This window comes from Anser brachyrhynchus (assembly GCF_964034855.1).
Source record: "Anser brachyrhynchus genome assembly, chromosome: 6".
Classification (NCBI taxonomy): domain Eukaryota; kingdom Metazoa; phylum Chordata; class Aves; order Anseriformes; family Anatidae; genus Anser; species Anser brachyrhynchus.
In genome coordinates, this window is record NC_137700.1 from 44,141,933 (window position 1) to 44,164,925 (window position 22,993).

At 47.7% G+C, this 22,993-nt stretch overlaps 1 protein-coding gene across 2 annotated transcripts in view; it reads right to left on the reverse strand.

Moving 5' to 3' along the window:
- Positions 1-16,491: 16,491 nt before the first annotated feature.
- Positions 16,492-22,993, reverse strand: part of TCERG1L (transcription elongation regulator 1 like) — an 81,595-nt gene continuing 75,093 nt past the window's right edge. For both annotated transcript variants that reach the window (XM_080597642.1, XM_080597641.1), the window contains 2 exons: positions 21,292-21,410; positions 16,492-19,076 (listed from right to left, as the gene is read on the reverse strand). In XM_080597642.1, coding sequence (XP_080453768.1) covers positions 18,920-19,076; positions 21,292-21,410 — 276 coding nt within the window. In that variant the 3' untranslated portion in view covers positions 16,492-18,919. The remainder of the gene's footprint in view (positions 19,077-21,291; positions 21,411-22,993) is intronic.

Sequence of the window (22,993 nt, forward strand, 5' to 3'; positions counted from 1 at the left end):
TTTGCAGGAACAATGGGGAAGGAAGCCACGTCCCCATCCTGTGCCCCAGGGACCGTGGGGCGAGGGAGCCTCCAGCCCTGTGCAGGAGCTGGTGCTCTGCTGAGCAGGGTTGCAATTGCCGTGAGGATGGGGATATTTTTTGTTGTTGTCACCTGTATGTCAGCAGCTGAATAGAGGCTGCAAACCCTCCCACTGAGCCAAGAAGCTGTCGGATCACATTAAGGAGCATTGAAGGCTACTGACAGATTGTGAATGAATATTCATGGCTGTTATTCTGCAGTCTGCACCCTATATAAGCATTATCTAGAAAAGAAAAAAAAAAAAAAAAAAGAAAGAAAAAAGGCTGGAACTGCCCCCTCAAGCCTGAATCACAAAATTTTATCAAAATAAAACTTGGTTAAAAATAATTGAGATAGTGAAGCAAGTTGTCCTTGGTGCGGGCTGCTGCTTCCTCGGGCATCTCTGGCCACCGGCTGTGTAAAGTGCCCGAGTTCCCCAGGGAGAGGCTACGGACGGGTGTTGCAGACAGAGCTGTTGTGCTAAAAGAAATAATTCCCCATTTCTGTGTACTGAAAGAAGAGAGGAGCAGCACTCCGGGCTCCTTCTGCTTGGTTTCACAGCAGGAGGCGCGGCTGCCCCCCGGGAGCTGTCTCCACAGCTTTCAGACCTGTGACCCCAAGGAGCTTTTAAGAAACTTCTGGGAATTTTCTCAGAAAGTTCAGTCTTTTTTTTTTTTATTTTTATTTTTTTTTGTCATGACTCAGAAACCAACAGAAATCAAGGTCAAAGCACCAATGGCTGAGACTTTTTACAGTTTAAATTGACATCCTTTGCCTGGCTCTAGAAGAGACTGAGCAATGTAGTGGGGAAATTGCTGATGCTGCAAGTTACCTGAAACCAGTCAAAGGTCAAGAAAACAACCAGACTGGGAGGGCCTTTAGCAGACCCTGACAAGTCAAGGTAAATTGGCAGGATGATGGTGGAGGAATCCACATCTTGCCAAAGACACAGTCATATAAATTTTGGATGATTTCTTGCAGCCACGTAGGCATTAGGCATGAGATCATTTCTAGGAGCAAGCTCATTTGCTCACTGCGTGGTATTGCTCGTTACAAGTGAAGTGCTAGACAGCATAAAAATGAAACAGAAATCAAACAACGCGAAGTGTTTCTCAAACTAGATTTACCTTTCTCTAAATTAGAGTGGTCTTACTTGGAAAGTGCATCCAGTAATTCTCACTGCCTTGAAAGAGCTGGGCAGAAATAGAAAGTTATCTGTGTCAAAAATCAGTTAACACATGACAAAACAAAAAGATAGGATAGTTGAATTCAAGAAAAAATAAATAAGAGGGCATCCTGTAGAGACACATGGAATTACCAGCGGAAGAGCAAGAAGCATTACATCTGACACTTGTTCCATCTTGGTATCTATAAAACACCAACAATTTCTAGCACCAATTTAGTTTTACTTTTGACTTGTTTGGAATCTGACTTTTTTTTTTTTTTTTTCCTGAAGAATGTCTTTCATGGGGCAAAGCGTGCTGTCCTACGGCAGCAGCACTGTGGACACCACCAGTGGGTTTGGCCACGTGGCCAGACCCAGCCGTGGCCACGGCTTGACGTTGATCAGGTGGCTGCGGGGCAAAGCGATAACAGTACGGGCACTGCTCGGCGAGCTGGAGACACTTCTTACCAGGCTGGGGGCAATCGACTGGAGTACGAGCACACTGTCCATGCATGTAATAAGTGAGCAGCAGAAGGCTTTAAATTGGGACCAGTCTGAGCTGAAACACCCAATGCAATTCTACGCAGCAGCCAAGAAAACTAGCATGGCCTTTGAATGCAAAAAGGGGAATAAAGCAGAGAGCAGAACTCCTGAATTTTCCAAAGAGAGCTCGTCTGGGCTGCCACACAATCTAGGAGATTTAGAAACTCAGTGTTTAAGAAATCTCCAAGAGCATCAGAGGATAGGAAGAACAAACAAAATGCATTTTAATCTGTTTTCAGCTAGGAGGGATGTGTGGCACATCTGCTATAACTTCCCTATTTATCAGGGGAGAGGAAGCTTTAGCCCCTTGAAAGACCTGGTTCTGTACCTCCTATCTGTGCTTTTGAAAATTTCCACCAAAATTAAAATAGAAAAGAGAAGGTGAGATGTGGCTGGTACACTCAGGAGTGACACACGCGAAGAGCTTAGAGAGCCTCGCATATTGGAAATCATTGGCAGAACATCAAGAAAGTCCTCAGCAAAATTAGGAAGAATCCATTTATTCAGAATAACCTTAATCTCGCAAGCCTAATGCTTCATACAAGAACACTGTGTGTCTGTGCAGAGCAGGGTAATTCCCACTTGACTTCCTAGCGTTTTATTCAATTTTGAAACAGAATGAGAAATGCAGGAAGGAGTACCACCGTGTCTGTACTTAGTCCAAGAGGTTTTTACTCCCTTACGCATCCTGTACCACGCGGCAGCGAGGGGAAGGGGCTGTCATTGCCGGATGGGGAGGGAGATGGGATGGGCACTTTCCCAGCTCAATATGTATTTTATCAGCTTTATCACGTAGTGAAATTTTGATTAAAACCTGGACACATTTTCTTTCTTACAGGAGGAACTTTATCAGCTCAATAAAAAATAGCTAACACCTTTCATGGAGGTGGCCAAAAACCAGTGGTTAAATTATCAGCAACTGCTAGTGTTGACTTGGCAGCTTGAAATACGGTGCGGGGCGAAGTCCCACTGGGGAAGGTGTACACGTGGGGTAGCTGCAGAAGGAGGTGCCCTGTTCTCTGGGGCTCCAGGCAAAATCCTCCAACACACCTCTCTGCCCGTTCATTTGAAAGTATTCTCTTGTAGACAAAGGAACATGAAACAGAAATGAGTGACCATGCCACAAAATGCAAGCATGTGGATTAGAATTACGTAAAACATTATTAAATTATGCTGAAGTTTTTATTCCATTTTCTTTATGACATAATTTTTGTATCTATCGTGGTCACAGAAATAAATGATTTAATTTCTGCAGCCTGCACTCCAGATAAAGCATTGCGCTTGGAAGCTATGGAATATATACGTGTTAATCAGCACTGCTACTGCCCATGCCATTACCAGCCATATTCATTTGTTGCCTGTTGCCATTCCCGATTACACCCTTTTAGAACCGATTACTGCAATAACAGGGGGCGGGCAGGCAGTTCCCCTGCTGTGCGTGTCCTTGGGTCAGACTTCTGATCACAGGTGAAATGTGCTTTGCTAATAAACTGCCAATCTACTTTATGTTTTCTGCAACTTCTTGGTTTTGGAAATCAATTAGTATTAATGATTCCAAGGAGAGGCAGTATAGCTTTGAAAACAACATAAAGGAGCACTATTGAAAGACTAAATGAAATACGGTACTATTTCAAACTGCAGACTGAGGAACCGAATGATTTTTCTGTGCCTTCCAATTTAGCACCCTTTGAAAATAAAATTCTGCTCAGCATCAGAATCTGAAGTCTCAAGTGCTGTGCTCCTGACGCCAGCCTTTCCCCGCGTCTGTGTTCTGGGACTGCTTGTTTGTTTTGGCTATTTAGTTAGCTATTGATTTCTTGGTGTTTTAGAACCGTCCTGAGCAAATTGTCCTCCTGAGTTAGTCTCTTCTAAGGAGCTACACTTCATTCTGTGTCCACACAGAAAGTCCATACAGACACAGACAAACCAATATTGCTGCTGAAATGCCTGTTCCTTGCTGGATTTCTCTCCAGCAGCATTAAAAAAGACACTATACATTTAATCTAATACCACCACATTACAAAAATTAGTCACGTACTATTCACAGCCCAGTGTACGTAGCTGCCTTGATTGAAACAGAAATTTGGGGCTTGTGATCAGGAACACCCCACCAAAATGCCACACACCTTTGTACCTCACAAGTACGCTAACAACCCTTATAACCCTGAGCATTTCCCCAGTCTGCCGTTTATGAATGAATGGGGAGGGACTCCCGCAATTGTCCCATTTTATCAGAATACCACTAATCAATAACAAAAACTAAGACTGAAGCACCATTATTGGGCAGGCACCTTTACACCCGGGTTTCCCTGTTCCTTCAAGGCCACCTCTCCCCTCTGTGCCGAGGGACAAGCACCCCGCGGCTCTCTGCCAGCCGGGACCCGCGGTGCCGCAGCCACCAGCCTGCCCCGCGCTCGCCTTGGCTCAGGCGCAGCCCAGCCCGGCAGCCGCTGGGGTTGGAGCCACGCGAGGCTTAACAGAGACGGGAACGACGCGGTGCTTTCCATCAGCTGCAGCAAAATGGGATAGGAGCCAGTCAGAGCTGATAATGAGAGTATAAACTCCGACTCGATAACAAAGCACAAAGCCCTTGATAGATGGAGCCGGGATAAGAGAACAGCTTGTTTCATCTTCTCACTTCGTTTACTGAGACGGAAGAAAATCTGAGGGCAGTCTCTCAGCACGCTGCCTCGAGCCTACGGCCAGAAGCGCCCGGGGAGGGAGGGCAGGGCCGGGGGGGCCGCGTGCAGGAGCAGGAGCCCCTCAGCGGGGCAGCCTGCGGGGTTCGCTCGGACAGGCCACTGCAGGCACGCTGCAGAGATTTGGGTCGGCTGAATAGGTCGTGTTGGTGCAGCGGGGTGCCGGTTAATTTTTCATTTTGCGGAATTAAACCAGTGCTGGTGGGCAGTGACCATCGGATTATTGCTGGTGTGGTATTTACAGAAACAACGTGAGCCACCGCGCTCACGTGCAGGTGAGGCTAAGACCAAAGCGGCGTGCAGAGCCTGCGCTGCGCAGTGCTACGGGGCTTGAGCCTTGGACTCAAGGACGTGATGCTGGGGACGGGGCCAGTGAGCGGCCGTTTGTGCCCGCAGCCCCCCTTCTGTGTACAGCACAACAGGGCATTGCCAGGTCTGTCCAGCGGGCTTTGGAGAGAACTCTGACAGAAAACTAATAAAGCATTAAAAAAAAAAAAAAAGTCTACTCAAGTATATGAAGTGCATCCCAACCTCAGCCGTGCATGGCAGCAGCGCCCTGCTGGAGGAGCCCCACAGGAGGGTGGGCTCCGTGCCGTCCCCCGGCCGCCCCTTGCAGTGACCGTGCCCGCAGGGGCAGCGACCGCCCTCACTGCACAGCCGGTGCAGGGAGCCCCCGAGCGTCCGCAGGAACGACTCGGTAGCATTTCCAATAAAGAGCTTTGCCTCGATTAATGACTTTCTTTCAATAATTACTTCACTTGTTTTGAATTAGGAACTGCGAATGCACTGATACATGGTCCGGTCTGGAAGCTTTGCTCTCCCCGCAGCTCCTGCCGCCTGCCGGCCCTGCAGCAAGGCCTCGCGGCCGAGCCCCTGCCCTCCCCGGGGCATTCCCGGCCCCCGAGCTGGCCACGGGGCAAGTGTCAGACACTCCGTTTGCCACTGAGAAGGCCTGTATCAACTGGATTTAGATTTACGTCCATTTAATAATTTGGGATTAGCATGCTCTGTTACTGAAGGTGCCCTGCGTGCACCTATAAAGGCGTGTTTAATCACCTTGCTGCAATTAACCAGTGGGGATTGCTTCCCAGGCCAAACTGCTCCCACACGCTGCCGGGCAGCTCCTCGCAGAGGTGCAGCGGGCTGCTAAATGCCAGGGGGTGCCCTGCAGCACCGCGGGCGGAGGTGGCACGGCTGCAGCTCCCCCCGGCTCAGCAAAACCCCGCTATCACGGAGCAGCCTCGCTGGAACCGTGCCGTGTCCGGCTCCAGAGAGAACCCGGGGTGAAGTTCCCCGTTTCTGTAACTCCTTCTGGCAGCACCTGCAGCTAGCTGTGACACCTCTGCAGCTCCCTCCCACAGCACCGCGAGCAGCAAGGATTTCCTTTCCCCGAGGGTTTCCTTTCCCCGAGGATTTCCTTTCCCTGAGGATTCCCGCACTGCCCAGCCGCTGTCACTGGCTCGTGTCCGGGCGGTCCCTCCGGACCCCTGAGCAGCACCACATCAGCCAGGCCGACCCCTGGCCAAACCGCCCTACCCCTCAGGGCCTTAAAAATGCGGTACTGCCACCTCCGTGGCACGCACAGCCACGGGTGCTCGTGCCAAAGGGCCTTTTGAAAGCCTCTTTTTAAACTTTTCACAAATTCTTCAGTCATCCCAGCCCCTCTTCTGTTCTGCCTATTTGCATTTGCCTTTCTTCGCCCCAGTATTTGCAGACAATGTTATTATACTCCAGCTTCCATGGCAGGAGAAATAAAATCCGGACACGGAATATTTTCACGGAGCTATTTTAGGGTAAATGTAAGCAGATTTGGTACGGAGAGGCTAATCCTTTCAAGGAGTATTTAGCGATCTCCCTGAGGAGCAGATAAAGAAGGGACATATTTCAGAGCTCACCAATCGCATTAAAATAAATTAATTCTGCTGCGGATCTCCCTGACGCCTCCCTGTGTGTAACGGGACCGGGCACACGCTGCGGGGCCTCTCCCCACCCAATTCCTCGCCGCCCCCAGCCCCAGGGGGGAGCCCAGCTCCCGCGAGCTGCAGGGGGCTCCTGGCAGCAGCTCGCACCTGAGCTGCGCGTTGCTCTCCTTGGGCATCCGCACCTCTCGCTTTACCCGCATTCATATACTTATTTTTAGCTTTTATGCATTTTTACCGTTTGCTTATTCAGTTGGTTTTTTTAAGACTTCGTCAGTTTAGGAATATAAATATCTGAACACAAGCTGCTCCAGCAGCAGATCAATATCAGGGCACGTGTAGCAGACAGGTGGTGCATCAGCTATCTGCGTGGCCACAGCTGTGGTAGCACAACACTTTTCTTACCTTACTTATTTAGCTTAGACTGGTTATAGGGGATACATAGGGGTTGTTAAAATTATGGGGTTTCCCTGTTCCTGTGAATCTTGCTGGAACTTTTCTTGCAGCCCAGCTCCAGAGTGGCCAAAAGCACGCCCAGCTCTCCAGCGCGGGGGACACAGGGGACCAACACAACCACGCTCACCCCAACCCTTGCTCCGCACAAGCCATTTCATCCCGGGGCAGGGAGGGCTGTGCTGCCTTTGCTCCTTTCCCTCGGGAATTAGACCATTCACACGTTCTTTGCCCTTGAGCACATGCTGTTCCTGCAGGGCAGCCCCAGCACGAAGGAGAGCTTATCCTGGACCTTGTTCGTGATCGAGCATCTTGGAAAACGGGGCTGGTGTGAAGGACTGTGCTGACCAGCGCACGGAGAGGACAGCCGGGTGCTTCCCGGGGAGGCTCTGGCACGGCGCTGCTAAAAGCCCCGTCTTATTCTGCTCTCTCACCGAGCCACATTAAAAGATTAATAAAGGAGGTTTGGATCTGCAGGAAAAGTACATGCAGGATTTCTGTTAAGAAGAATGTAAGCCTAACTAGATCAGCGATACCAGCAGTAATAAAATATCCTTGTGATCCTCACAGCCGGGATTAAAGCCTTCAGGCAGCCCACGAGATTAAGGAAATTACTGACATGAAGCACGATCTGCTCCCCTTTCTGGACTTGCATTTGCCACATAGTTAATCAGAAAAAAAATACTGTTTCCCTACTAATAAGAAATATTTATGGTGACACTTCTTTGCAAAAACGAGAATTTTTAGTGATAACAAAGCCCGATTTCCTTTGGCCTGGCTTTTGCAGGCCAGTGCCTGCAGAAACTTACAGGAGAGAGGCTGGATGTCACAACCCCCTGCCCAGCCTGCCCAGCTCTTGCTCCCCTTACAACCCTCATTTCAATCCAAACTGCAAGACTTCTAACAACTTCACTATCGTTTTTTGATGCTTCTAATTTACTGCACTGAAGCTGACTGATGAGGAGCCCGGATCTGCAACGGCCGAGCAGGGAGGGGCAGCGTGGGCGATGGCCGGAGGCTGCCAGGCCCCATCCAGCGCAGGGCTTGCTCCGGAGGAGACGCTGCCGGTGTCAGAGGCCAATTAAAAGCACATTAAGAGACACATCGAGAGTCTGACAAAAGGTTATGGAGGGGTGATGCAGGGCAAACAGCAGCTTGACTTAATGTGAAGCTTGAAAGTGCTGCAGAGGGATGCAAGCATCAATTTGAGGGAATTAATGCCGAAGTAAAAGACCCTGGGGAGCCAGCTCAGCTGGGAGGGAGCACGTCTGACAGGAGGAATGCAGATGTTAATGGAGCTGTTGCTTTGCTAAGTGGCACCATGTCAATAAAAGTGGGCATTAGGGGAGATTGATACAAATTCTAACAACTGCAGTGTTGGAAAACCCTTTCCTGTCCCCTGGGGCTCGGCTCCTGCCTGCCGCTGCGGGACGCGCGGTGCCAGCCCCCGCGCCAGGGGACCGCCACCTGGGGAGAACAGGGGACACACGCGGAGCTAAGGCAGAGACTTTTGCTGTGTCAGGAGCACGGTAAACGAGATTTTGAACTGGAAACCACAGCCTGACCGAGATGTGAGTTTGCACCTTAAACCCCGGAGCTTCGTGCTGGGCGGCACAGCGACCGAGCCCAGCGGAGCCACAGCCACAGGTGCCTGGGGGCACCGGGAGGTGCCGGACTTGGGGACGGAGCCGTGTGGAGAACCCATGGGCCGTGCTCTGCCACTCATTCACACCTGCTGGGCACCTGATTCTCCCCTGCTCACGGAGATCTGAAACCCACACCAGCCGTGCTTGCAAACATAACTAACCGTGCTCAGCACACCATTTCCGAGGCGCTTCAGCCTGCAGTAAATACAGCAACACAAGGGACGTGCTCAGCACCATGGCAGCAGATCCCTCTCCTCTGCAGCAAACTGCAGCCGAGCACCCTCAGAACCCCACCAAGAGGCCGCTGCCCTCCGGCAGGAGACAACAGGGGGGCGGCTTGGCACAAAGCGCCCCGGGCAGAGCCCCATTGCACATCGCAGACCACGAGCCCAGGAAACAGCCACATGCTGTACGGTGCTGGGCACCTGCTGGGTACCTCAAAGAAAGTAGCTGAAATGGCGAGTCTAAAAAGTCCTTGGTCATTAAATGGGATTACTATTTCCCGAGCTCTTTTAAAGCCTCTGTTTCGTAATTGATTGCTTCCCTTTTAATCAGGAATAAAAAAGAACGAGGAGTAGTTGGGAGCAGTTGATCACACACATGTACAAGTACGCTGGGCTGCCTAATGAATCTGCTCAAAGAGAAACCTGTAATTACCCCAAAGCAATCAGCTGCTTCGCTATCCCTGTGTCCCAGGCACTTCCACAGCTCCCTTCACAAAGCCTCATGCACAGCGCCCCGTTCCTGGCCGCCCGCAGCCCGGGGGGCACCGGCAGCACCCCAGCGTGCCGCCAACGTGCTCCTGTAGCACAGCCCCGACCAGGACACGTGCAGCGCGTGCGGCTGCTTGCAGAGCTGAGAGCACCGCGGGTTCCCCCAGAGCAGCGCTGGGCACCTGGCCCCCTGCTCCTTGTGGGCAGCAGTGCTGCAGCAAGGGGAGATGTAACCCTGGCTGCTTGCCTTGCACTGTATTTAAATTTATTACTATTATTTTTAAGAAATCGAATTATTTTATTGAGAAAAATTACTCTGATTGCAGGTGCAATGCACCGGGGACAAAATCCTATATTCTTGCCCACCATTTTGAAAATATATCATATTAAGTAGGAAAACAAAAGCACCCCTACCGCAGTAGGGAGTGAAACCTGGGATGTGAGATGAAGCCTTGGAAGGGAAGGATGGGAAGTGGCTGCTCTGGGGGAGCACCAGTAATTCACTGCTGCCAGCAGAGCCACAGGCTTGGGCTCCCCTCTGCATCGCCGCCACCCCGGCACGGAGAGGTTCGCTCGGCGGGGACCTCAAGGACTGTCCCCTTCTGACCCCCTGCCTCGGGCAGGGACACCTCCCAGCAGACCAGGCTGCCCACAGCCCCTCCCAGCCTGGCACAATTATCCTAATTAGAGAGTGGTGTTACCCTTTTACAAGAAAGGATGCCCCATGTCCTGCTGGGCTGAGGATTTGAGGGTTGCCCCCAGCCCACGGCCCCCAGCCCAGGCACACATGGGGTTAGGCAACACTGAGCGCTGCGGCAGGAGCTGTGCTGAGCAGCTACATGTGTGTTTGGGAACAAAAGGTAGCCCCCCTCCTTTTTTATTTAATATCCCCCAAGCAAAAATTATCAGTTATAACACATAATTGTGGCGAGGGAGAGAAAAGCAAAGTTAAATGAGCTAAACTGTAAACACAGACCCTTGCTGAAAAAGATAAGTGTGCAGTAAGTGAACCAAAACTGGCTTAAACACAGGGGAGAGCGGATAATAGAGTTTAGGAATTAAAGTGGAAAAACAGGAGATGGAGTTTCGAAGGAGGCCGGTGGAGCAGCATACCAACGGGGCGGCAAAGTCGGGCGAAGGACGCGGCGGCCCCGGCAGGACCCCGGCAGGACGGGCCCCACCTCGCCCACGGCCGCGGCCGTTTGCTGCCTTGTGCCGGTACCGGGGCGCTTCAGCCTCACGGGGCTGCAGCGGTGTGCTGCGTATTTTCTTATTAAAAGCGTCACGTCAGAGGCACAAGAACCGGAGCTGTTGAGTATTGCACACGGGAGTGCCCGCAGCAGCTGAGACCACCACTTTATCAATGATTCTGGCTGGGGAGCTCCAACCAAAGGTGGCTCGATGTTTTCCTCTTGAACGTCGGAGTGATTTCACTACATTCACATCGCTTTGGAGCGGTGTCACTGTACCCATACACGTATACATCATCTACTCATTTGCCGGGAAGTAGGTGTCAGACTCCGGCTATAACCCAACGCACGGGTTTGGTAATTACTGCTGCTTGCGGTAGCAGCTAAGGCCGTTTAACAAAGTATATATATTTAGCATGGCAGGCAGAGTAAATGCTTGCTTATAGAACTAGAAATAAAAACCATGTGCAAAACCATCTGCTTCTGTCATTACTGTCAGAGGGAACTGAGTTACTCCCAACCACCGAGCCATCCGCTTTGCCACGGGTTTGCATCGGTGCGACTGAAACTATCAAGGGCCTCAGCTGCAATAGGTTTCCAGTTTGTTTTGCTTCTTTTTTCATCTAATTGGAAATCAGATTGGAGCTGGCTGGACTGAAAAACAATGTTTCTGAGTTGCTTGCACCGAAACTGGCTTCTTGCTGGGCTCGCTGGCAGCCCTTGGGGATGCTCACAGGGTGTGGGACTCGGGCTCCCACTGCCTGCCCTGCAGCCGATCCTACAGCATGGCCCAGGAGGCAAATACATCAATTTCTGCCTCAAGGTACAGGTCCAATGGCTAGGAGACAGTCTGCTGAACACAGCAAAAGCCAGTGTGAAAATACGTGAGGTTCCAAACGTCTCGTCTTCCTCGGTATTACAGGCAGACTGCTGGAGTAAAACTTTATTTACTTGAAAACATCAGAAATGATATTAAACAAAACAAGGAAAAAAAAAAACCACTTTTTTTTCTGCCCAGGACTACAAAATGCCCATTGGAAAACACCATGGTTTCATCACCATGGAGGTTTTATCACGGACAGATAATCACGGGCTACTTGTACAAGACACAGCTGACAACTCCACTGTGGGAAATAAAATTCTTCCTTCTCGTAGTTAAAGCCTAGTGACCGAGATCAGAGAAATCCAGAAACACAGGCAGAAATCTAGAAACATGCCTTGCATGCACCGGGAATTCTCACCCCGAGGCCTAAGGAGAGGAGCTGTGGCTGGCAGCAGGAGGAGCGGTGGGATCCCACCTCAACAGAGAAATCGGAGCCTGTGCTCGGTGGGGGCAGCAGATGCTGGGATGAATAAATCTGTGCTGGGACGCGACTCCTTCTCCTGGTGGAGTTTCAACTTACTTTTCTCACGCTGCACAATTTGCACCATAACTCCCAGCTGCGGAGCAGCCACCCACAGCCTGCTCACAGCCAGGTGCCGGGACGCTTCGTGGGACGGGATGGGCAGGGACTGAAATCAGGCCGGCATTCCCTGCAGAAGGAACTAAGCGAGGAAATGGGGGAGAGGAGAGAGCTCTCCAGCGCCCTGTGAACAGCACATTTTAATTAAGGCCTCAGTTTCACCTAAGGCCACTTACCAAAACTTATGAACGAATTTAACGCCTTACAATTCTTCAGGATCGTAAGTATGAAATGGCAACAGGGTGGAAAGAAGAAACCATGAAGAAATCTCCACGAAGGAGGGGAAGGAGGCTCTCGTGCTTACCCCTCACTCACCACCAAGGGCCTGCAGCCCTGCGAACACGCCGGGTCCCTGCTGCCTTTCTGTGCTGCCCTGCACAGCCTTCGTGCTGGAGAGGGGCTGTGCGAAAGGAAATTTCCCCATTTCATAACTCCACAGCCTGACTGATTATTCTCGAGGAAATATTATGGCTTTATTTTTACACAAAAGCTTCTGATGTTGCAGCTTGTAACATCAGTGCGGGTTAGATGTATCAACCTCCGGTTGACTGTGATGCTTGAATTAAGCCAATATTTTATTCTTTTTGGAGGAAAAATACCACTGATTATAGAAAATTATTTTTTTATATACCAACAAGATACAGGCCTTGAAAAGCTCAGCCTACTGTGCCTACGATCACAGCCTTTTCAGGTGCAGAATGTCTTTATTAAGAATGCTCTTTAAAGTTAAACACATCCGTGTTTCTCATGCAGTGCTTGTTCCGAGCAGGAGCGCTGCTTTCTTGTGATGCCAGGAAAAAGATTTTTCTCTTCAAAGAGGGAAAAAAGAGGAAAACAGAAAAAAAAAGAAGACATTTTACTGGTGAAACGCAACCCAAGACCACGGCAAGGTGACTCTCGCAGCTGGCCTTCCCCCGGCTGCTCCTGGGCACGGCGCTGTGCAGCCCGCGACTCCCCCGCACCTCCACTGCTCCCTCCGCCACCAGGGTTCCAGCTGCCGTTCAGGTAATTAGGGCTCCGTTTGATAACCTTGGCCGCTTTGGGTACTCACAAGGCTGGGGCAAGGCGATGAAGAACACGGCTCCCCAGAGGTGCCCCTTGGAGCTTTGGTACCCCCGAGCTTGTCCCCTGTTGGGCTCCTTTTGGGGGCTCCGCAGAGGAGACCCCGCAGGAGGAGCCCGAGGAGGCGACAGTGGTGGTCCTGCTATCAGCGGGGACAAGGCTGGAGCTTGAGTTGTCCACCCCATTAGGGGAGAGGAGCCACGGGATGTGCTGAAGGAGAAGCTATGGGGCTACAGAGCCCGGCCCGAGGCTGTGCAGGACCACCACTGCCAGCAGCTGATGCTGGTGAGACCCAGCCCGGCACAAACTTGGGAGGCTTAGCAAGCAGAAGCCGGTAACCTGGGGGAATGAATGGCGACGGGAAATGTTTAACATTGTGAAATGGAAGAGCAAGCACCTGGAGGTTGATTTGTGCTACAACAAAAGCGATCATCAAGCAGAAGCATGGAAAATTTGAATTTACCTTCTACCTATACAACAACTGCACCTAATTACCATGCTTTGCTGCGAGCGCAGAAAAACCTTCCATAAGTACAAATTGCAGCAGGTGCAAAGAAAAGCTGAGACAATCGCAAGAAGCAGCACCTAACCCGAGAGCTGGGTGAGTGACGGCAGGAGGCTCACGAGAGGTTTCCACTAACACACCAGAACAAACTGGTTGAATTTGGACCATAAATTTTACACAGAATGCATAAATACAATCAGCACGAAAGGCCTGGGGCCTGGGAAGGCGCCCTGCGGGAGACAAGAGAACGGACTGGTCTGCAGGACAGGGCTGAGAGGGAAGGACCCAAGCCCCGGCCGCCTTTGCTGTTCTCCAAATTTAAGCAGTTACAGCCCAAGAGAAGCCTGACCCTGCTGACGTCAGCAGGAACTTTGTCAAAGCATTTTTATCTATGCATTAATTTTAAAATACTGGTTATTAGGAGATTTATTAGATTTTAAAAATAAACATGCTGTCCTAATTTTCGTGTGCATTTTGCCAAGCCAGAGACTACAGTCCCTCATGTGCTCGAGACTCAGGAGCTGGGTTCCCAACACGTCTCATACACCCCCTACTCCACCTGCACAGCTACAAATTTCACCCTCTATCTTCCAGACAAACGACCACAAAAAACCCAGGACAGGTTAATGCCCACCAAAGCTACGGACAGACACCTGCGGGATCCTGCCCGAGTATCTCGCCGTATTCCTGCCACTAGCAGTGGCACTCCCCCTGCAAACACCTCCTTTTACGCAGTCTCCAGCATTTATTCGCACCTACGTCGAACTCCACCAGGTGTGAAGGAAGGTGACGGCCTTCAGTAGCGCCAGGCACGATGCACAAACGCGACATCGCCCGCATGAAACAAACAGCAATAAAAAAGGAGCAGCGCAGCTTACGGCAACTTGAAAACTTCGCTAACCCACGAAGGCAGGGTTATAGCAAGCATCCCGTTTGATTTCCCAAGGCAACTTTTCACAGAAGTCTTCAAAGTTAAATACTCTGCATCTGTTTCAGCCCTGTCTATACCGAAATGGGGTAAGGTGAGAAGCTCAGTCCCGTTTGTAAGAAAACGCATTTTTGCCGTGTTTCTGGTAGCTGCCCTGCTTGCCTTCCCGATGTGAAGGCATTATTAAATAAAACAACCTGAAGACAAGTAAATGGAAGACAACCATGAAAAATTGTCTGGATACAGAACAGCTCAGACACAGGCACACTTGCCAGAAGTGTATTCATTATGAAAAGCATGTGGAGAGGCAACAATTCTGGATGTCACAGCCACTGCTGAAGAAATACAATATATAGATATTTCATTGGCGGTTGGAAGGATAAATCAAGTTAAATTGCTCACAGAAGCAAACCCAAAGCATCTCGCTGTGAATCTAGAAAAGTAAATTTGCAGTCTCGGGGGAACGTTGCCATCATTTGTTTTCATTTCTTTGACTTCTCTTCATTTATGTTAGAGATTAGCTCTCCGAACAATGATCACAGCAATATAAAAACGCGTTCCCAGAGGAACGGGATGAAAGTAATATTTACCAAAGTAAACTCAAGTGAAGAAATAAAATAGGAAGAACTAAGTTTATATAAAAAACAACAACAACAAAACACGAACTACTTAGGAAAGGAAGACGAAATGACTTTAACTATCACTGAACCACTAAACTTCCACCCAACGATGTTCATCCTCACTGGGAGGCCAAAAGGCAGAAACCAAAGAAGCCAACAAAGCCAAATCCCACAAAAAGCTGCCAGCAGCAGCCTTGGCCTTATTTTCCTGTTGCCCATTCTGGCCAGATTTTGTTCCCTACATATTTTTCATTTTTCCTAAAGGAAAAACAAAACCACGCAAACGTTATTGTTCTTACTGTTTCTTCTTATTTATCTTGTTTTTACCAAATGTGATCCCGCTAAGGGTGGAAACAAACAAATTACTCTTGAAAGAGCGTGGCTCAAGTGACGAGATTACTTGTGTCTTACCAGCCTGCGAAGCCAGCGCACAGCGAGCTCAAGCCCCTGGCAGTGCGCTTCACCGGGGCTTAGTTTTAAATCACAACTTCCTTGCTTTGGAGTATTTTGCACCCAGGAGAGGCCAAAACAGAGCTTGCTGTGCCCTGTGGTCGGCTCAGATTCCCTCCTCTTCCTGAAGAGGTTTCCCAGTGACCCGATGGACTCACAAATACACCTGGCACGCACCTCCCCTTCTGGGCATTTTGGGGGTTTCAGGCCTGTTCTCTACGCTGCCGGCCGAGCCCAACGCCACTAAATGCTTTGTAACTTTGTTTTTCAACACGAAAAATGAGAAAGACCAGGAATCCAGCAAAACCAAAATTAAAGAAATCATATATCCGCAGGAACTTACCTGAGAAAAAGGAGCCCGAACGCGTGGCAGATGCCGGGCAGGGAGCAGCAGCGCGGCAGCCCCAGGGCGAGAGGCGCCCGCGCCAAGGGCGGGCACTGCCCAGAGCACAGCGCAGCACTTCCAGCGTGCGCAGTTTCCAGGGGAAAGAAAAGAAAAAGTAAATACGCAGCTTTCCGTGCCCCTGTGGGCTAAGATGTGATGGGCTCGGACCGCAGCAGGGGCGGCTGCTGTCGCAGGGGGAAGGGAAGCCTCTCCTGCTCCAGCAGCAGGGCCGGGAACAGGGGGCTCCCCGAAACCCCCAGGTTTGGGGATCCAAAGCAGGCAGGTGCCTGCCAGGAGCGATTCACACCCAGGAGATACACTGCTGAGGGTGCTGCAGCCCGATGGGGTGAGGAGGGAGGGGTTAGAGGAACAATTTGTGTTGTGTTTTTTTTCCTTTTTTTTTTTTTCCCTCAAATATTCCAAGTTTATTTTCCGTGGCTCTTTCACCAGAGCAGCCCAGGACCCCGTTTGCTGAAATACCGTCGTGTTGAACAAATGCAATAGCATCAAAATCTTTTCACCTCGACAAAAGTTTTTTCTGGCCCAAGGAAACCCCACGTGCAGGTAGCTTTGCCGACGCTGGCACCTTCCTTCTGGAAGCGGTTCAGCTCATTCCTCTCTGAAGCTGTAGCTCAGCGACTACCAGCAGTTTGCATTGCAATGTGACAATACAAAACCTTCTTCTACTGGACCACGGGGCTCATGACATTTATTTTAGTATTCTTCCATTTTAAATATAACAAAACAGAGCTGCACTTGGAGGCGTTATAACAAACATGTATCACCGCTTGCACCGATCACTCACTTCTGGCATTTCACAGAGCTTCACAAGAAAATCAGACAGATTTATCCATTCACAGGATGGTACGATTCACGTGGTAAGATTTCTGACATGGTCAGGAAATGCTACAATTAAGGAGAATCCCCAAGATATTAATACCCCATTTTATTCATTTCTGAAATAGGGGGCGGCAGTACAGGGTATGGATATGCTCACACATTTAGAACAGAAAGCCACAAAACTGGTACGAGCCACTGAAACAGAAGAGCCTTCATTCAGAAAAGCAAGATCTCATTGCTTTTCTACATGTTTTGTTTTTGTTTTTTTCCCCTTTAAATGGGAAACTTTGCAAAACCCTATGAAAACTGCTATGAAGTCTGTGCTTCGAAAGCCCTGTATCTTTTGCAGGGGTCGCTGCTGTCTGCTCCCACCACCCCTCCAAGTGAACAGTGTTTGTCTCTGCATGATAATTCAGGCGAGACTCCCGAGTTACCCATGGGTGGGAGCGAGGCTCTTCCAGCGACATAAAGGGAACTGTGAAAACCAAGTCGTAAGGGAGCGGCTGTCACTGGTCTTACAAGCCTTCGAAGTCAGCTTGCATCTACCGGCTTGCTGTCCAACTCGCTCGGTCCAGCGGCACAAACCTCGCTTCCTGAGGTGAGACCAAAAGTGGCAGAGGCTGTTTGATCTGGTAATGCCAGCCCGGCCACGCTCCCTCCCTCTCACCAACACACGCTTTGGGTCAGCTCTTGCTTTCACAGAAGTAAATGAGACTTTTTCACATAGAAGCAGCAGGAACGGATCCTGTGTGCACTGCACTCTGCTCTACTGCACGGGGCATTTCTGAAATCGGCGTGGAAGAGAGTGAGAAAAACAAGCATGGAAGAAAAAAAATTCCAAACAAGGGTGAAAAAGAACTGGAAAACAGAAACAATTTTAAATAAAGCTGTCAGCCTGCTTTGGAACTCTACAAACTTTCTAAATTACATCTTATGTTACGTACGCTACTTTGAAATGCTCTGAGTTCATTTTTTCCAAAGCATCAGAAAATACCATTTATTTCCTTGATTATAAAAAATACCCACAACATGACTAAAGAAAAATCACCATTAGTAGGAGAAAATATCATACTGCTCCTACAAAATATAAATCTGTAAATCTAATGAATAACAACTTAAAAATGAGGTCAACTGAGAAAATGATTATGATCACAGATAGAAGAGGAGAGTCCGTCCTTCCCGTACTGTAAAGAGAAGGGACGCGCTGGAGGCTGGTGCGGAGCTGTGCTGATTCACTCCAGCCATTAGATCTTATCTTCACAGGCAGAGAGACGTCTTTGCTCTCAGTATGCTCCATAAGGCCAACTGGTATCAGTGGAAATTTGCATACAAATCAGCAGGCCTAGGAACTCTCCGTGGTTTTCCCCCTTTCAAGTTGAAACCGTTGAGACCTGCATTATTTTATCCAGTACTTCCAAAAGTTTAGAAACTTAAAAAACCCTGAAAATTGGCTTAAAATATTTATTATTAATTAAAAAAGTTAAATATTTATTCATACAAAGATGATGAGAAAAATCTCATGCAGACTTTCCACATACAGGAACATAATTCAAATCATACTGCGATGGTTTTACAAAATACTTCTTGATAGGAACTCTGACGGAGAAGCGTTGCTATCACTTGTGTGCCTGAAAGCACCATTCACAGTAATTAGAGAGCTATTTCTGAAACTTAGACGTTTCCTATGGAACATATGCCAAGATTTTCACACTCTTCACTAAGATTAACGATTAATATCTTATTACTACTACTCAGAGAACTGGACATAGACATGTGAACACTGGGTAATGAATCCCTGCATACCACTGTACTTCTAACCAATTTATGATAATGCGTAAAGTTGCCAAAAGATTGCGATAGGTAATTCCCCTAAATGATGAAAATATCTTGAGATTGTTATGGATGGCATCTGCTTCTGCTTAATTACAAATCTGCACTGGATTCATAATTTGTGTATATTACAAGTAATTTGCATAATTAAAACAATTAAGGGATTGACATATCATGGCAATTAGAAATGCATCAAACTCTGGATGTTGTACAAAAGAGAGCTTCAATATGAAACATTAATTCTTTGAGAACAAAATATCCTTCAGACTCCTGCAGAACAGCCATCACAACTTCTACATACGTTCAACAAACTTCATTAAAGTTTTTCCCAGGGATACCCACTTCTTCGTTAAGCTGTCGCAAGTTTAACCTTTGCTTTAGCGTTCATTGTAATTTCTTACTGCAGTCACAGCATTAACTTCTGTGTTTATTGCCAGTTTCAAGAGCTTTTATCTCATTTTCCGTAGCCTTATCCTGTTTTCTTTGTCCCTCTTTTTAAGAATAAGTATGAATTGATTGAAAAAATGCTCTTGGTCCTTCTTCTTTTGAACAAGTCGAAACCGCTGATCTCTTCCGTACTTCTCTGCAAATTCCTTAAATGTTGTTCTGCAGAAAAGACAGACATTTTAAAGCTGCAACTTTGTTGATCCACCCCGACTCTGACCTGGACGTCACACTTAACTTTTCACGGGCACTACAAGTAAGGTGTGTGCCGGGAAAAATTTGACGAGAACATCTCGGCAACCCCCGCGACAAGGAAGGCAAGGCCAGCGCCAGAACTGCCTGGGCTTCCGCCTCCCCGATCGGCTTGCACGGGTTAACTCCCTTCTTCGGGTTTGGGAATACCTGGGTGACAGCTGAGAGGCCAGGTCTGAGTCATTAGCACCGCACTTGCACAGCACAGGTTACTCCTGCTCTCATCTATCCCCAGCAGTTCAATTCAATAATTAGCCCATAATAGAGCAGAAACACCAGCCTACGCCTAATTGCTAACGAAGGCACTTAGACTGTCAGTAGCACACGGTGCCTGATGAATACTGCGGTAGCTTGATCTCTTCTAGAACAGCAACAAATTAATCGTAAATGTGAGAGTTATAGGCATGACACAATTGAAACCCACCGTGAGCTTTGCTTGGGGATTTCATGGTCAGGACCAACATTTTCAGATGCAGACAGATATTTGAGGACAAAAGCACCGCCTGGTAGCACCTCTGCGGGTCCCCGTCCGGGCGGGCAGGGGCCGGCTCTCTCCAGCAGCGGGTCTCCTCCCTCCCCTCGCTCCCAGGACCCGCGAGCAGAGCAGCCGGGCACTTCCAGGCACCGGCATCCACAGAACAAGGGCCAGGACTTTGTTTTTAAACTCCCGGACTTTTGAAATCTCTTAGGTACACATTGCCCGAGCAATGGTTTCAGGCTTAATTTTCTTTTAGGTTGCATTCACAGTGCTGGGATAAATGATGGAAAACTGGAGTTAACGAAGAATGGGAGCAAAGCGATTATGATGTCGTGCGCATGATTTCTATCATGTGCTCTCTCTGTCAGACCAGAAAGGCATACAGGGAATACTGGAGGTGCTCCAGGTCCCGTCGGTGTTTGCTTTGCTGCTGCCGAGCCTGGCTACTTTGTGCTCCGGCTGCTCACTGAGCCAGTGCCGGGGACGATTTGCAAGGCACATCTCTGGGCTTACACCGTCCGGCTGCACCGCGCCGCCTCCTTGTTTGTCTTGTCAAGGACTTTGTTGAGCTCACTACACCCTGTCACATGAATTTTACAATATTTATTGTTGGCTCTAAACACCGTGTGGATTTGTAACAGTCACTTGAGTAAAGACCTGGTTTGGTTCTATTTGAAATATTTTCTATTTATGTATTTATTCACTGCACACTAGAATCAAGCTAGAGATTATTGCAGGCAGATGAATTTCTCTGACGCTGAGATCTCACAGCTCAACAAAAACATTAAATGGTAAAACGTTCTCTGTTCCTGCAGGCCAGCGTGTTTTTGCCCTTGCAAACTGAAAACGAAATTGCTGGAACCAGCATTTAGCTGTTAGGTTATCCCGGAATAGTTTCTGTTTCATTGTAAAAAAAAAAAAAAAAAACTTTTTATAATTATTACTTCCATAGAGTCTGACGTGTTGTTTGCATCTATATGTCTAGGAAGGCAGAGCTGTACAATTATCTGTACATTTTAGTAGAGAAAACTGTAATTTCTTAGTTCCAACAATTTAACCAGACTTGTTATATATAAACCTCTTTATTTCCACATCATTTACAAATGAGCAAATGCCATCCTTAGCACTGCATTTGCTATCGTGCAATTTTGGATCCATTACTTAAAAATCAATGTAGAAAAATAAATTATTGTACTGCATGCTTTATTTTAATTTAGTGATGTGATATTAATAACAACTTTGTTCAATTATGCTTCTCTTCCATCAAAACCCAAACAGTTTTTCGCTAGTTTTAACTGTATGCCTAATATAAGTGCATTAAGGTACCGATTTTATGTACACTCGTGCGTTATATAATTATACCATATATATGTGTATAAAATAAATGTGTTCTGCAAAATATTACACGTTCTAAATGAGAGAGGGAAAAAAAAAGGAACAGAAAGGGAGAAATGGTATATTCTCTTTCCCAGTAATAACAGAAAATATTATAAAATAGTACTAAAGAAATGTCAACACGGCATTGTAACAATAGATGTGAAACCTTGCTATAAAGAGTACATTCAGTTTTACAGCATTCCAGGACTGATAAGCACACACTAAATGAGAAACCTTATCTGAACAAATCTTCATAAGGCAATGCCATACCTTGGTGATAACTTGGATTCTTCGAGGAGTTTTTTAAATTCTTCTTTGGCTAACAACAATTTATTTTTCTTTTCTTTGTACTCTTCTCTTATCCTGGTCTTGACAAACTGTTCAAATATCTTTTGAAATAAGGGAAACAAGATACAGTATTTATTAACAACGGCTTATGGTATTTGTGCTTCATTAAAGGGTTGTCAATCTCAAGAACTACAACTCTTATCTGCCCTCAGTACTTGCTGACTCAAACGCAGTTGAATGTGCTTCACGGAGCACTCACCACGTGTTTTCAGAAAACAAGCAGATGGGAAAAGGCATAATTTTGACAGATAATATAATCACTCAAACATCGAGTACAACATAAATCACAATTTTCTGACTTGCTCACATCTTCATGCCTATAGCATTATTTTTTTTCGACCCTGTATCTGTACAACTAATTGCATATATTTAAGTTGGGATCTCACATCTTTCCCAACTTGCATTAATTCCTGAAAATGTCTATAACGCTAAACATCAACATCCTGTACGTTACCCCCAAAAAGCCTGAAGACCCTTCAATTCAGTTGTCAAAAAACATGAGCTTACACGTGATTCTCTCTACACATATACCCGAAAGCTTTAATGCCTTTGGAAGCGTTGACAACCTTCATCCTAACAGCGTTTGGCAGCTAAATATGTGGTAGAGTGCTCCATATCAGGATTTTTGGTGTCCTGGAAAGGAACTAAGGACTTCCCTACATCTAAAAATTCTGCCAACTGCTTTATTCACATTGTTAAATACCAAAAATCTGATCCTGCTGATTCTGTGCTATAAAAAGTGAGGCACACTACGCTGCTGAGGAGCTGCTCCTCCGAACGCTGTTAGCTTTCCATATTCACCAACCTTCTCTTTTCCCCACACATTATGCACATTAAATACGATTACAATGGTTACTACCACGGTGGCTTTCGCATCAGCCATGAGGATGCACAGGTGCAAGTCTACATTTCATGAAAGCAGAACTACAACTGGTACTTGGCATGGTATGTGAAAAAGGGAAGAAACAGCACTGGAAAAGTAAACATCAAAGATGGCCATGCAAGAACTACTAGGACAACGCAGGAAATCTAAATATATTACACTGCATGCAATTGCATAAGCTGAATACAAGAGGAGATGGAAAAATGGAACAAATAAAATCCGTGAAACTGTTACAGCTTGCTTTTCTGGTATCCGTAAAGCTATTAACGACAGTAATAAATCAAAATTAACAGATAGCTCATTATCTAATACAGTTGCTTCTTTACCCTTCACTGATCCTTGACTGAAACACAGTAGCATCTTTCAACTGTTAATAACCCCTTGGAAAATATTGCTCAGTAGGCAGATCAATCTGTAAATATTCAATAACGGGTCATTATGTTCCTCAGGCAGTGTAAGGACACGCACCGCCAGAGCTTGCACTCGCGGAAGTCAAACCCAACCCCAACAGATGGTCAAGTCAAGAGGAAGCTCCCTCTGACACGTGCACATCCCACTCAAAACGCCTTCCCTGCCCCTTCCAGGCTACCTGCTTGACCACAGGCAGAAGAAATCTGGTACAGCCAGCCATGCATGCACGCATCCTTGCACTCCCTCGTGCCTCACTTTCACAGTGAGCCAGTTTTCACCCCTAGGTCCCTCAAATATTAATCCATTTGCAGAACTTCACAAGTACTCAAG